The 14,890-nt window shown below is 36.6% G+C and overlaps 1 protein-coding gene across 1 annotated transcript in view; it reads right to left on the bottom strand.

Annotated features, from left to right (window-relative positions):
- Positions 1-14,890, bottom strand: part of NCKAP5 (NCK associated protein 5) — a 1,139,016-nt gene that overhangs the window by 734,736 nt on the left and 389,390 nt on the right. Inside the window, exon 3 of the mRNA XM_056117696.1 lies at positions 1,120-1,193. Within this exon, the coding sequence (XP_055973671.1) occupies positions 1,120-1,193 (74 nt within the window). The remainder of the gene's footprint in view (positions 1-1,119; positions 1,194-14,890) is intronic.

Here is a 14,890-nt window from a genome sequence, read left to right as displayed (position 1 = left end):
CCACCATTGTGCCCACATCACAGGGATGTTGTAAGCCTCGACAAATTAATACATAAAATAATCTTTGGAATGCTGTAGACATCAAATAATGCTGGCTATAATTTTTCAATAGTGTTAAATAGGAAGAGTGTTATGACTCAACACTTGTGCGTGAACATAGATTGATGAATACCTTTGTGTTAGAACAACTTTGACTTCTCTCCAAAATATCTTAAATGAGAGATGCCTCTGTGGTCAGAAATTGAGGATTTTAGTTAAGATCTTATAATAAAGATTTTCCTATTACGTATGAGAAAGGAAGAACGAAAGAAAAGATGGAGTTTGGAGGGGTCACCAACCCTTGGGAGACAAAACTAATTATAGGAAAAATTCCAAGCATAATGAGAGGAAGCAAATTTCTCCAGATAACAAGAGGAAATGAGACTTCAGAAAAAGGATTTCATATTTCTGAATAGCACCTAGATAGAGTATAACAACATAACCATAAAGATGCAAACAAATAACTTCACAACCATTTTGCCAGTTTCAAGTTTCAGGATACCACAGAAAAAAAAAATAACTTGTGAATGTGACTTGTGTGAGGTTAATTGTGTTCTTCAACTCACTTGCACAAATATTCTCATATGCTTTTCCTTACCTGGAATCATAACCCACCCTCTAGTACACAAACTAAACACCTAAAAACATTAGAGACCTTTATAACAACATCCTAATTTATCACTCTTAAAAAGTAAAGCAAGTGAGACTCCTAAGCATAATTACACTACTGACTGATTACCAAAAACTGTTTCTCATCAGGCAAGATTCAAAATTTGAGTTTTAGTTTCTCAAGGTTTGCTGTGTGGCCTTGGATACATTCATTCCATGACCTTGATATGTATCATACGTTCTACAATTCTTCAGCTCTGCAACAGGCCCTTGACTCAAGGACAAGTTTCAGCACTGTTGCTATACTTTAATTAAATGAATATAATTCTCTGGTTAACTGCTGGTAACGTTTTCCCCCAAAGGTGCTTTTGGCATGAAGTGAAGAAGAGACCATTTTCCAATTTCCTGCTTCTGTGATCAAGAGCAAAGCTACAGAGGCCACTAGAAGTTAGGTACATGGATTTAACTCACCTCCAGAGACTTTTGTTCTGCTCCTCGAGCTGAGTTAACAGATGCTCAATATATTTATTAGAGTCCATGTGTTCCTGCACATAAAGAAACAAAGACAAATGGAACCATTACAACAGTGACCAGAAAGCTAAGACTCTACAAGGAAAAATTTTGACAGGATGATCCTGTAGCTCCTCCCAGTTCCGAGGGTGCATTCTTCCATGCAGTCAATTTGAATATGAGCAATAATTTCCTCAACTCCTGTGATCTTTCTATAAACAGCACTGAGAAGAACTGAACTTCTGTAAAGTCCACATGAAAATACACTTATGCATATAAATGAAACTGACTTTCATAGCTCTCTCCACCAGGGCTCATGTTTACTATATAAAGGTGACCTGTGTTGCTGCCAGAGGAAAAAGAAGAAAGTATACAATACAGGTCCTGATTATTCTGTCCTTATTAAAAAAATTACATTTTAGCATAGACACAATTTTTGAACCACCTTAAATGTTTATTTTTGCATACATTCACTTTCTGCATTCACTGGGTATAAAGCTCATTTATTTTATTTTATTTTTTTTACAGAGACCTAAGCCAATTTATTCATATTCTGAAAACTTCATTTTGGATAATTTGTCATTCCAAATAGCATAATAATGAGCACTTTAAATCCAAAATACAACCAAGCAATATATAATGTAATACAAACTGGAAAAGTGAAAATATTTTAGATGTAAAATGAATCATAGACTATGATGTTTATGTTTTCCCCGAAACATGTCTGCAACCAATATTAAGAAACAATTTGATTCCTAATGCTATGATACAATGAAATATACAAAACATGCAACTTAAATATAAGATGGCAGACATTTTAGCAGATGGGAGCTATAGTGACACATGCAAAAACACAGACTTGTGTGACTACAGCACTTTGCTCATAGAGAAGGGCCTTTCTTTTTGTTTGTTTTTGGGCCACACACAAACTCCCAGCTCTGTGCTCAGGGTTCACTCCTAGTGAGGCTTGGGGGACAATATGGGATTTTGGGCATCAAACTGATGTTGTAAAACTCATTTAATTATATCTCTGTATATTTAAAGTTATTTTTAATTCAAACTATTTTTCCTAAAACATAAAAATAATTATTTCTTAGAAATGTTCTTAGATTTACAATTGTATATGAAACCTCATAAAAATGAGAAGCAATTTTTTCAAATGAGATATCACACAAAATTTGTAAAAAAAAAAAAAATCACAGCTGAGGGGGCAGGAGCGATAGCACAGCGGGTAGTGCATTTGCCTTGCAGGAGGCCAACCTGGATTTGATTCCCAGCATCCCATATGGTCCCCGACAACCGCTAGGAGTAACTCCTGAGTGCATGAGCCAGGAGTAATCCCTGTGCATCGCTAGGTGTGACTCAAAAAGAAAAGAAAAAAAAATCACAGCTGATTTAATCTTATTGGGGTGACGGAGAGGGGGATTGTGGAACAGGGGATTGGCCCCACACAGTGGTGATCAGGCTAAGGGCTTAATTCTGGTGCCTTGGGATCATTTCTGGAAGGGTTCAGAGAACTTAAGCAGTGTGATAGAGAGTACCCAGGTTAGCTACATGCAAGACAAGCACCCTCCTTTGTATTATCTATTAGACCCTTCAGTATAATTTTTAAAATTAATTTATGTATGCTCGAGCGGGCCCAGTAACGTCTCCATTGGAGACTTTGTTGTTACTGTGTCTGGCATATCGAATACTCTCGGTAGCTTGCCGGGCTCTCCGAGAGGGATGGAGGAATCGAACTCGGGTCGACCATGTTGGCTGCGTGCAAGGCAAACGCCCTACCGGCTGTGCTATCGCTCCAGCCCATTACTTTGTCAGTTAAAAATGAATCCTTGTCTTTTGAGACAAAATGTATAGATCTTGAGGTGATTATGCTAAGTGAAATAAGGAAGTGAAGATGATTATCAGGAAATCAAACTGACAAGGAAAAAAAAAAACTTTTATCCTAGATGAAAACAATGGTGAGTGGAAACTATGTTAACCACCAAAAGGAAATGGAGAAATTGGGGCAAGTGGATGAAATAAGAGTTCTTTTTAGTTATATGATGGCACTGGGACTTTGGTGACAACTACACATGAGCATAGATTTGTAAAACTAAACCTGAGACACTCTTAATATTGCAAGCTATTACGTAAATTTAAAAAATAAAAATAGTTTTAAAAAGTGAAAAATAAAAATATCTCATTTACAAATATGAGATACAAATACAAATTTTCATCATTAATCTTGAAATAAAATATGTGAAACTTGATGATTTGTTTTAGACTGAATCTGAAAGCTGATACTGTTATTCTTTTCATTTGAAGATTTGGCCTACAAAACTTTCTCTGTCTTACTGCTTGCCTTAGATGGAATATTGTGGAGCAGTAAAATGTTAAAGCACCTATGAATATTATTGTTATCTAGATTATAAATTGTACATGAACTGGAACTTATATCGATGCTTTGTTTCTTTAATATAGATTGATTTCAATTAAATGAGAAATTATGTTGCTTATGTGAGAGTAGTCACTGTAATTGCAGATAAGAGAATTCTTTTCGTGTGTGTGTGTGTGGATGTAGTATTTTTTATTTGAATAAATTCACCATTAAAATGGGTTGTTCCGATGAGTTTTTACTTTTATAAATAATGCTGTAGGAAGTACACTTTTATTTAAATATAAAGTTTCACAGTACCATAGGCACCAGAGGGAAACAATACAGAAACCCACCATGAAGAGTGGATGATGATAGGGGCTCTGAAGCCTCAACAAGTAATACCCACTTATATATGTATATATATACCCTATGGTAAAGAATTCACAGACAAAATAATGAGGATGTTTAATGAACTCAAAGAAACTGTGGAACAGACGGTCAAAAATACAGGAGGAAATGAGAGCAGAAATAAGAAAATTGCAAATAAAAATGTCATTAAATTAAATGTCATAAAAATTCTGGAGATTAAATGAAAAACCCAGTGGGTACCCTTAACAGTAGAGTAACAGCTGAAGACAGAATAAGTGAGTTTGGGATTGAGATGCAAAAAATCTCCAGGCAACAACAGCAAAAGTTGGAGAAAATCCTCAAAATAAATCAAGGCATGAACACAGAACTGTGGGATGAATTCGAGAGGAACAATATAAAAATTAGCATTGGAGTCTCAGAGGGACAGGGAGGCAATCTCAATGAGATAGTAACAGGTTAAAGATATAATTGCTGAAAAGTTCCCAGAGCTAGAGAACACAGGTATCCAGATCCAAGAAGCCTGAAGGGTACCAGCTAGAAGAGATCTGAATAAAAAGACTCCAATACTCCTAATCAGAATGATGAACACCATAGGTAGATACAATACTGAAAGCAGCAAGGTCAAAGAAAGAAATTACATAAAAAGGAGCATCACTTAGATTTACAGCTGGCCCAGTGAATAAAACTCTTCAGGTCCAGGGACAAAAGTGGGATATAGTTAAAACACTTAACAAAATGGAGGCTTCAACAAGTATATTCTATCTGGCTAGACTCTCATTCAGATTTGAAGGGATGATACACAAAATCATGGATAAACAATAGCTCACGAACTTTATAGATGGAAAATAAGTCTTGAACTCAAGGGGCTATTGTAGGGCAAGGCAAATCCCACAAATGTAACAATCTAATAAAACCCATGACAAAAATCTCTCTCAATGTCAATGGTCTAAATGTGGGGTGGCAATGGCCCTCCAGTTGATCATCGATTTGCTCAAGCGGGCCCAGTAACGTCTCCATTGGAGACTTTGTTGTTATTGTGTCTGGCATATCGAATACTCTCGGTAGCTTGCCAAGCTCTCCGAGAGGGGCGGAGGAATCGAACTCGGGTCGGCCATGTTGGCTGCGTGCAAGGCAAACGCCCTACTGCTGTGCTATCGCTCTAGCCCATGGTGGCAAAGTGGATGAAAACATTTAATCCAACATTCTTTCGCCTATAAGAAATACATTTGAATAGTTGAACAAACACATACTCAAAATGGAAGACTGATAAACAATTATTCAAGCAAACAACTCTCTCTCAAAAAAAAAAAGCCAGATGGCCATACTAGTATCCAATGACATAGATTTTAAGCTGACAAAGATTACAAGAGACAGTGAAGGTTATTTCTTAATGATCAAGGGATATGTATATCAGGACGAAATTACACTCCCATGTGTACACCCAATGAGGGACCAGTAAAATACTTAAAACAACTGCTAATAGACTTCAAGGAGGACATTGCTAGCAACACAATCGTAGTTGGAGACTTCAACAATGCAAGGCGACTAAAACTCAGCAAGGAAATATTGACTTTGAAGGATGAAATGGAAGAGAGGGGGCTAGTATATATAGACAGGGTTTTTCATAGCCAGGTAAGGTAAAGGTAAAGGTAAAGGCCCTCCCGTTGATCGTCGATTTGCTCGAGCGGGCCCAGTAACGTCTCCATTGGAGACTTTGTTGTTACTGTGTCTGGCATATCGAATACTCTCGGTAGCTTGCCGGGCTCTCCGAGAGGGGCGGCGGATTCGAACTCGGGTCGGCCATGTTGGCCGCTTGTAAGGCGAACGCCCCACCGCTGTGCTATCACTCCAGCCCCAGAAAACCAAATATACATACTTCGGTGCACATGGATTATCTTTTAAGATAGAACCCATGCTGGGCCACAAAACATACCCCCATAAAATTCAAAGGATAGAAATTGCATTAGCTATTTTTCAGACCATGAAGCACTAAAAACAGAAGTTAATCACACACAGAAACAGAAAATAAATCACATACCTGGAAATTGAACAGCTTGCTACTAGTGGGTTAGAGAGAAAATCAAAAGATTCCTGGAAAGGACACGAGCTTCGAGGAATTTGGGGGATACAGCAAAAGCAGTGTTAAGAGGAAAGTTTATAGCTATGTAAGCATGTGCCAGGAAGGAAGAAAGAGCCCACATAAATAACTTGACTTCGTAGCTTAAAATCTTAGAAAATGACCAACAAAAGGAGCCCATATCAGGCAGGAGGAAGGAAATAATAAAACTTAGAGTAGAAATTAATGAGCAACAATTCTAAAAAACAAACCAAATGGCCAATGAAGCCAAGTGCAGGTTCTTCAAAAAAATAAAAAAGATCGATAAACCAACAGCAAGACTCAAAGAGAAAGACAGAGAGATAGATAGAGATAGAAAGAGAGAGAAAGAGAGAGAGAGTGAACCAAGAACCCTATTAAACTGAATCAGAAACGCAAAAGGGAACATCGCAATAGAAACCACAGAAATTCAAAGGACCATCAGTGATTACTTTGAGAATCTTTATGTCATGAAACAAGAGAATCTCAAAGAACTGGATAAGTTCCCGGATTTCCTATAACTCCCAAGGATAAGCCAAGATTTGGAATACCTGAAAAGAATGCGAGAAAGAGAAAGAGAGAAAGAGAAAGAGAGGAAGGAAGGAAGGAAGGAAGGAAGGAAGGAAGGAAGGAAGGAAGGAAGGAAGGAAGGAAGGAAGGAAGGAAGGAAGGAGAAAGAAAGAGAGAGAGAAAGAAAGAGAGAGAGAAAGAAAGAGAGAGAGAGAAAGAAAGAAAGAAAGAAAGAAAGAAAGAAAGAAAGAAAGAAAGAAAGAAAGATGAAGAGTAAAAAGTACTTGCCATGGAGGCAGACTGCGGGGTTGGAACAAAAGAGAAACTGGGGATATTGATATTGGTGGTAAGATAGGTACACTGGTGAAAGGACGGGTGTTGGAAAAATAAAAGAATACTTTTTTTAATTCTATAAAAAAAGTGCACAGAAAAACAATCTGGCTTTTTCAACAAATGAACAGGGGAGAAGGGGACACAGATTTCGAGAAAGCTACAGATTTTCAAAATGTAAAGGGCTCCTCAACTGATTGCAATGTAAGAGCCTCATATGGATTTTGATCTGAACAGATTGTCAAAAAATAACTAAAGGGCAACTGGGTAAATGTGAGAATTGAATATTTAACGTAAAAATATATTCTTAATTTGCTTAACTATAAAAAATAACATATGCACAAGAACAAATTAACACTTGAATTTAATGAGCATCGCACATAAGAATAACACTCAGTTTGAGTTCTAAAGTTTAAAAAGTTAATGACACATGTATTGATGAGAAGATTTGATATCTGCTGGTACAAATATCAGAAAATGCTCTAAGGTCTAAGCACTTAGCTGCATGCCTAAAACAGATCCTTCAAAACAGATCCTGAAGTTCTCTACAATTTACTCTACATTTAATCTAATAAACATGCAAAACTGATAGACTGGTGAGAGAACACTGAAACAAGGCTGCTCGCTTTACACTAGGGTGATCCAGATTCAATTCCTGGCACCTTATATGGTCCTCTGAGCATTGCTAAAAGTGATCCCTGAGCTCTGAGCACAGCTGGGTGTGCACTCCCCAAAAACCACAAGACTGAGTTTTTTGGTGAAGGTTAGAGCAAAAGAAAAAAATTTAAAAAGAAATGGATAAAAACGAGGAAAAAATTGAATGTGATTTAGAACATTCACAGTTAAAACATTTTCAGTACTGAAAAACATTTATAAATGTGATTCCTAATTTTTTTAACTCAAAGTCCTTTATCCATCCTGCAACCAACTTGTTTTCAGCATCTCTTACATGCTAAGTGCTGTTTTCACTGTATCTATTATGCTACAGGTGGGTAAATACAGTAATAAACCTGAGAAAGCTGCACTCAAAGTGTTCATATTCTATAAGGGAGATGCATGACAGATTCATTATATATAGATTATGTACTAGAAAGAAAATCAACTGGTCATACATAGGGAAAACTTTAAGTGGGCTCAGGCACCATAGTGGTAGAAGATAACGCTGGGAGATTATGTCTTCTAGGACCTAGAAGACAGGAAGTCAAAGTTTAGAGGAGAGCAGAAAGAGACAGAGGAAACAGCATATGCAAAGGCCCTGTGATGTGTTGTGTTTAGGAAAGGAAAGCAAACAAGTCTGGGATAAGAGCACCTAGAAACCAAAGTTTAAAACAACATTGGAAAAGTGTGCAGGAGCCAAATAATGTAAGTCATGCAACAGCTGGTAAGTGGTTTGTTCATTCTGTTTAGCCGAAATCATAGATTATAAACACTATCTTCAGAGCAAAGAAACTTATGTCAGATCCTTGTTTAGGGGCTACTAACTTTGCCCCTTTGGGCAAGTTGTTGAATACCTAAGTCGTATTTTTTCTATCAGAAGGATAATTACAGAGGTTTTATATGTATTAAAAAATTAAGAATGTATACAATTTTGCTACATAGCAAGCACATCCTCTCCCATAATCTCACTCCCATCTTTTCAAAAGATAAATTATTTTGTAAAATGATAAAAGTATACTTTTCTCTTTTCTTACTAACCTATGATTCTTTATATCTATGTTCTTCAATTAAATTGCCAAATATCAGGATGGTAGTTAAAGAGACTATACTGATACAGATTTTAACAATTAAATTTAGATATGTATACAAATTAGGTTTTGATTTTTAAAAAAATTTTTGAGTAACCCTGGCTGCTTTCATGTAACTTTTCACAATGTCCCATTAAAAACTACGATGACAATTTATTATCCATGTAATCATAAAGGGAAACTATGTCTTGCTTCTCCAGACTTCTTTCAACTTTATTTTTCTGCAAAGGACTCTTATAATACCCCATCTATTTCACATAGGCATTTATTAGAGTACTGCCCTGATGTTAAATGAAATATTTCCTCTTGCATAAAAATGTAGGTAACACCCTTATTTGTATATTTTTCATATCACCCAATTGGAGAAAGTTAACTAAAATTTTGTACAGAAGTCAGAGAGATAATTCAGTGGGTAGGGAGCTTGCCTTGCATGTAGAGAACCTGGGTTCAACTCTGATAATCCACATGGTCCCCCAAGCCCTGCCAGGAGTGATCCCTGAGCACAGAGTCAGAAGCAGGCCCTGAGCACTCCTGGGCACTGGGTTTGGGTGACCCCCCCCAAAAAAAGGTTAAAGTATGTACAAACTTCTAAGAGTAAAATAGAGAATTATTGGGTTTTTTTTCTCATTCTTCCTCCTTAACCTCCTCCACCTCCTCCTCCTCCCCATCCTCCTCTACCTACTCCTCCTCCTTCTCCTACTGAGACTCATACTTAGCTAATTAGAGATTCACTCAAGGAAAGCAACAGTGATGGCAGTGGAGCTCAAGTGGTACATAGGGGAAGTCATTATAGTTACAACAATTCAAAATTATAGGAATAACTTGACTATAGAGATAACGAATTATACGGGTACTCCAACATTCCAAAATACGTAAGGTGCAGGCAGGAAAAAAAAAGAAATGACAAGATTCTGCCTCGATGTAGCAGAGGACCTCAAAATACATGAGTCGGTGGTGATTGGGAGAAGTTGATTTCTTCAAATGCAAATTCATATAAAGTGGAGTCAATTGCCTACTGCTGATTGCAGAGTCTGGGCAGATCCTTTCAGAATGAGTAAATTGCAGACATAAAAGAAGGAACCATAAAGAACTAAACAGGACATGAAAACCCCAGAGAGAATCATAAGAAAACATGAAAGCATTTTAGAGTGAGTTTTGACATTTTTAATAGCATCTCAAGAAGAGATGCAGAGATCAGGTTTTTGGGTTTTTTTTTTTTAAGCCAGTAACCTGGATGGTTGAAAAGTCTATAAAATGAAGTAAAAGACAAGCAGGTGAGCTAAACTTTTTAGGAAAATATGAATTACAAAAGCACCACTGGTAACTGCTGATCTCTACAAGAGTTTATTGCAAAGGAACTTTCCCTTCCATGAAATGTGCTTCTCAGAACAAGCAATGGATTTTTGTGTAACTCCATTGAACTTGTCACACTGAAAGGTTTACTTCTCATGTATCTCATTTAGAAACAAAGCAATTCTCAAGTCTGGCTAGGTACAAACTTACTAGTCCTTCTGCCATTTCTATGGTATAATTCAGTTAGTGTACGTAACATTGTTATTGAAGACTAAAACCACTGTAACCTATTAAAAATACCCCAATCCCATTTTCCATGGTGTTAAAGCTCTCTGTCTGTAACATAATATCTGTGAAAATTATCAGGTTCCCAGGCTTTACTTAGCTCAGTGTGTACTTCCCATATCAGCACAAAGATTTTACTGAAATAAAAGTTACTAAGTTGAACAATTTATCCTACCTATTTTCTTATGACAATACCCACATTATATTTAATCAAATTGATGATAAAAAAGTAGAATTGACAATGAACAAATATATTGTTCTGTGAAAGACAAACTAAGAATTAAGAAGAAATTTAAAGCATATGTAATGAATATTTTGCTAGAAAACACAAACTTGTCAGTGTTATAATACAGTGGGAACGGGATTTACTTTGCATACAACTGACCAGGGTTCTATCCCTGGCACCTCAGATGGTCCCCTGAACCCATCAGGAATGATCCCTGAGCAAAGAATTAGGAGTAAGCCCTGAGCACTTCGAGGTCAAAAATAAAAACAAAAAGAAAAGTTGGACTTGTCTCACAATTATAGCTTTGAGTATTTGACAAGATTTGAAATATATATATAATAGTCCAAAAAGATCATTATGGACACATTTCAGAATGGAGAAAAATTGTTTATGCACATCAATAGAGTTCATCATATTACATAGAAAGATTATATGAATATATCTATATATTCTCTCTCATAGAGCAGAATAAAAATAGTATGGGAATGGGGAAGGGTGGGTGAGACTACAAGCATCCAAAGAATCAAAATCGGCTTCCCACTAAAGAGCTAAAAATATCTCTTCTATAACTTCCAGCCTCCCCATATGTCTGTTAAAATGACTTATATAGATAGACCTTTGACTCAGTCTATAAATATCCCTATCAAATAGCTACTATGTACAAAGCAGCACAGAGCTATTATCATATATTACTGAACTCAGAATATTAAGCACCTACGTCTGTTATAAATTAAACATGTGTTTTAAACTTAGTATGCAGAAAAGTTATGTGCATTTATGTACATACATATGCCAACATTCTGAGAAAAGTGTGCTAAATATTCATATGTATGTACTTGTTCAAATAATATTATATCAAGATATTAATATGTAATACAAAATTTAAAATATTTTAAATGTGTGTGTTTTTGTCTTGACAAAGTATACTATTAAATATACACAAATAGTTACAAAGGTCATAATGAGCATATTACATATATTTGTAGCAGGCAGAGAGAAAAGGTGGAAAAAAAAAGGGAAACAGGAAGATAAAAAATGAACTGTAAAAAGGAAGAAAAATTACTATTCCATACAAGTGCTTAAGTATAGGATTATTTGCTTGTAGGTGACAATTAGGAAAAGTAATTTTAAAATATATTTTGAAATGTCAGGAAATTTGGAATACCCATAGACCAGTGATTTAGAAATACCATGCTTAGGAATCATTCCTGAATTAAAATTAAAAGCAAGTGATGAATAAAAATAGTTATTACATTATGTAAAAGGGTAAGATTTTTTTTAAAAAATCTAAGAATTAATTAAAGTAAATCACACTTTAAATATTTAAGAAGTTGTGTGATTTCTCAAATTGATAATTATAAAACTTAAAACATTCAGTATAATGTTAGCATAAAGTTACATAATACTTTATCACAAGTTTGAAAATATGAAAGCCTCAAGGAAAATAAAGCAAGCGGTTGTGATTGCAATGTGGGTTATTATAACTTCTTTTTTTGAATTTTTCTTTTTAGATTTTAATTTTTTTCACCTTTTTTTGTTCTTTTTGGGTCACACCCAGCAATGGTTAGGGGTTACTCCTGGCTCTGCACTCAAGAATTACTATTGGCGGTGATTGGGGAACCATATCAGATGCCAGGGATCAAACCCAGGTTGGCCACTTGCAAGGCAAACGCCCTACCCACTGTACTATCACTCCAGTCCAGCCACCTTATATAATTCTAACGTTAAACTGGACTGGAGCGATAGCACAGTGGGTAGGGCGTTCGCCTTACAAGCGGCCAACATGGCCGACCTGAGTTCGATTCCTCCGCCCCTCTCGGAGAGCCCGGCAAGCTACCGAGAGTATTCGATATGCCAGACACAGTAACAACAAAGTCTCCAATGGAGACGTTACTGGGCCCGCTCGAGCAAATCGAGGACCAACGGGAGGGCCTTTACCTTTACCTTAAACTGGAGCTTAACACAGTGAACTTTTTCTACTACCTTTCATCCCTCTTGCTTTTATGCATTTGCTCTCGTCATTGTCCTCCTGAAAGCATTTCATCCAAGTTAGTATTGAAAAGGTAAACCAAGTTACACCAAAACATATTGTGAAATACGTTTTTAAAAATTTACAAAACTACAACATTAAAAAGACATCTATTCCTTGACTAAACTTTATGTAAACTATAATCATTTTCAAGATTATTTCAGGAAATTTTCCTTTCACTTCTTTAATGCACATAGGTCAATTAATGTGAAACATTTGAAGAAATTAGAGGTTCCCAGATATACAAAAATTGCACATATCTGTAATATAAGCCCATTTATTTGTTTCCTGCCTTCTCATCTAGTTCTAAGTAAAGCTCATTAAAACTGAATTCTAGTAATGTGGGATTCTGACATATAATTTAAGTGGGGCTTAAATATAATACTATCAAGACTTGCAGAGAGATCCAATATCTCTTCAAATAATCTTTATATTATAATCTGCATTATTCATAGCAGAGCTTATAAAATCCTGTCAGAAATTTTATCTCTATCAATGTAAAATCTCTACTTCACCTTTGGGTTAAGCCTGGAGCAAAAAGCCAGTTTTTGTAAAGAACTTTCTTCAGACATAGGAATTTTGTCAATGAAGAAATAACTAGCATAACAAGCGATGCTGCCCTCAAACATGATTTTGTCACCTTTAAAGCTTCATCGTCATGGTGAGTATAAAGTACAAGATGATAGAGGTTTGAAAATTACATACCAAGGTAATCAACAAAAAAGTTTCTTCTTACATGATTGGCACAGATGTCAACAAAAGTTCTCCTAATAGGACATTTTAAACTATTAAACAACTATAAACAACTCAGTAATAACAGCTTTAGAAGATTAATGTCACTGTCATCCTATCCCACAGAAGTTATCTCCAATTTCTCTGCTCCTGTCATGCTTCAAACAACAAATTCTTTATTCTGCTGCGACTTTAATGAAACACATCCACCAGAGCTGCCACTGGCTTCCGTGGGCCAAATTTTATGATTTTGTGCTACCCTTGGGCTGGAGCGATAGCACAGCGCATAGGGCATTTGCCATGTACGGGGCTGACTGGCCAACCCGGGTTGGATTCCTCCGCCCCTCTCAGAGAGCCCGGCAAGCTACCAAGAGTATCTTGCAAGCTACCAAGAGTATCTAGTTGCAAAGCCTGGCATCTACCCGTGATGTATTCGATATGCCAAACACAGTAACAACAAGTCTCACAAATTTGCCCTTTCAAGCAAATCGATGAACAACGGGAGGACAGTGACAGTGATAGTCATATGCAATGATCTTATTAATATGAATCAATAGTGATAGAATATAGACTTATAACATACAACTACTGAAAAGCTTTATTGCCTGTTATTTGTAACCAAGACAGGTATTACAATTAATGAAAGCAGAAACATAAGTACAGCGTAGCAGATCTTTAAAATAAAATTTACATCAATTTGCTGGAGACAACTAAACTACTCCCCCCCACCAAGTCTTTCCCCTTATTTATTTATTTATTTGCCAAGCTCTTTATTTATTGGTGGAGGAGAATATTCCCTGATGTGCTTGGGGCTTACTCCTGGGTAAGAGATCACTCCTGGGGCTGCTGTAGGGAACCATATTAGGTGCCAGAAATTAAACTGGATTTGGTTCCGTACAAAGCAAGCACCCTTCATACTGTATTATTTTTATGGCCCTTTTCCCTCACTTATTTTAAAGAGATCTCCTGCTTCTCAGTCTGAGATACTCACATGACTCCTAAACTATAAATTTTATTTTGTAGCAAGTAAAGCATGAATATGTACCAAGCCAGTGATATATGTACAGAAACAGTGTCTGGTATACCCAAAGAATATCCAAAAACACAAAATATAAGCTGCTCATCCCTTAATGATTCTTCTTTTGGCTGAGTTGAGCCAAACTTGAGCCAATACAAAAATAAAATATTGACGTTGATCTTAAAGTGATTGTTCATCTTAAAGTGATTGTTCAATCACTCTAATCAGTATCTTTAGTTCTAGTGAAGTAAACATGGCATATAAATTGAAATAATTAGAACTCATAAATGAATCTCAAAGAGAGTAACACACTCTACAGATGTCACCTCGCCCCAGGTTAGGCTGATTTCATTCAAGCACCTTGGAGCAGAGCAAGTGTGTCCCTCCGCCTGCCCCAAAAGAACTTTGACAGCTACAAACCTCCAGAATACAATCACCACCACACTCATCACAGGCTCACCATGAGCCCCCCGTGCATAAAATTGAATTCTCTGAAAAACCCGGTATGCAGAACCAGTGATTTAAATCTCCAGGCTCATCTGGAGTTGGGGATGGGACCCTCCTCCCATCTCCCTGTGCTTCTGGTTTCCTGGCAGTCACACCCACGAACCACCACTGGGTACCATTTAAATGCATTAATGGCCATGATTCAGAGACTCACAAATGAATCTTAGAAAAGAGCAACAAGCTCCAGAGATGCCTCTGGACCCCAAAATCACCATCCAACATGTTAGTGATCTC

The sequence above is a fragment of the Sorex fumeus genome, unplaced genomic scaffold (assembly GCF_029834395.1).
Source record: "Sorex fumeus unplaced genomic scaffold, SorFum_2.1 ptg000035l, whole genome shotgun sequence".
Lineage (NCBI taxonomy): Eukaryota > Metazoa > Chordata > Mammalia > Eulipotyphla > Soricidae > Sorex > Sorex fumeus.
This window is presented reverse-complemented; position numbering and strand designations above follow the sequence as displayed.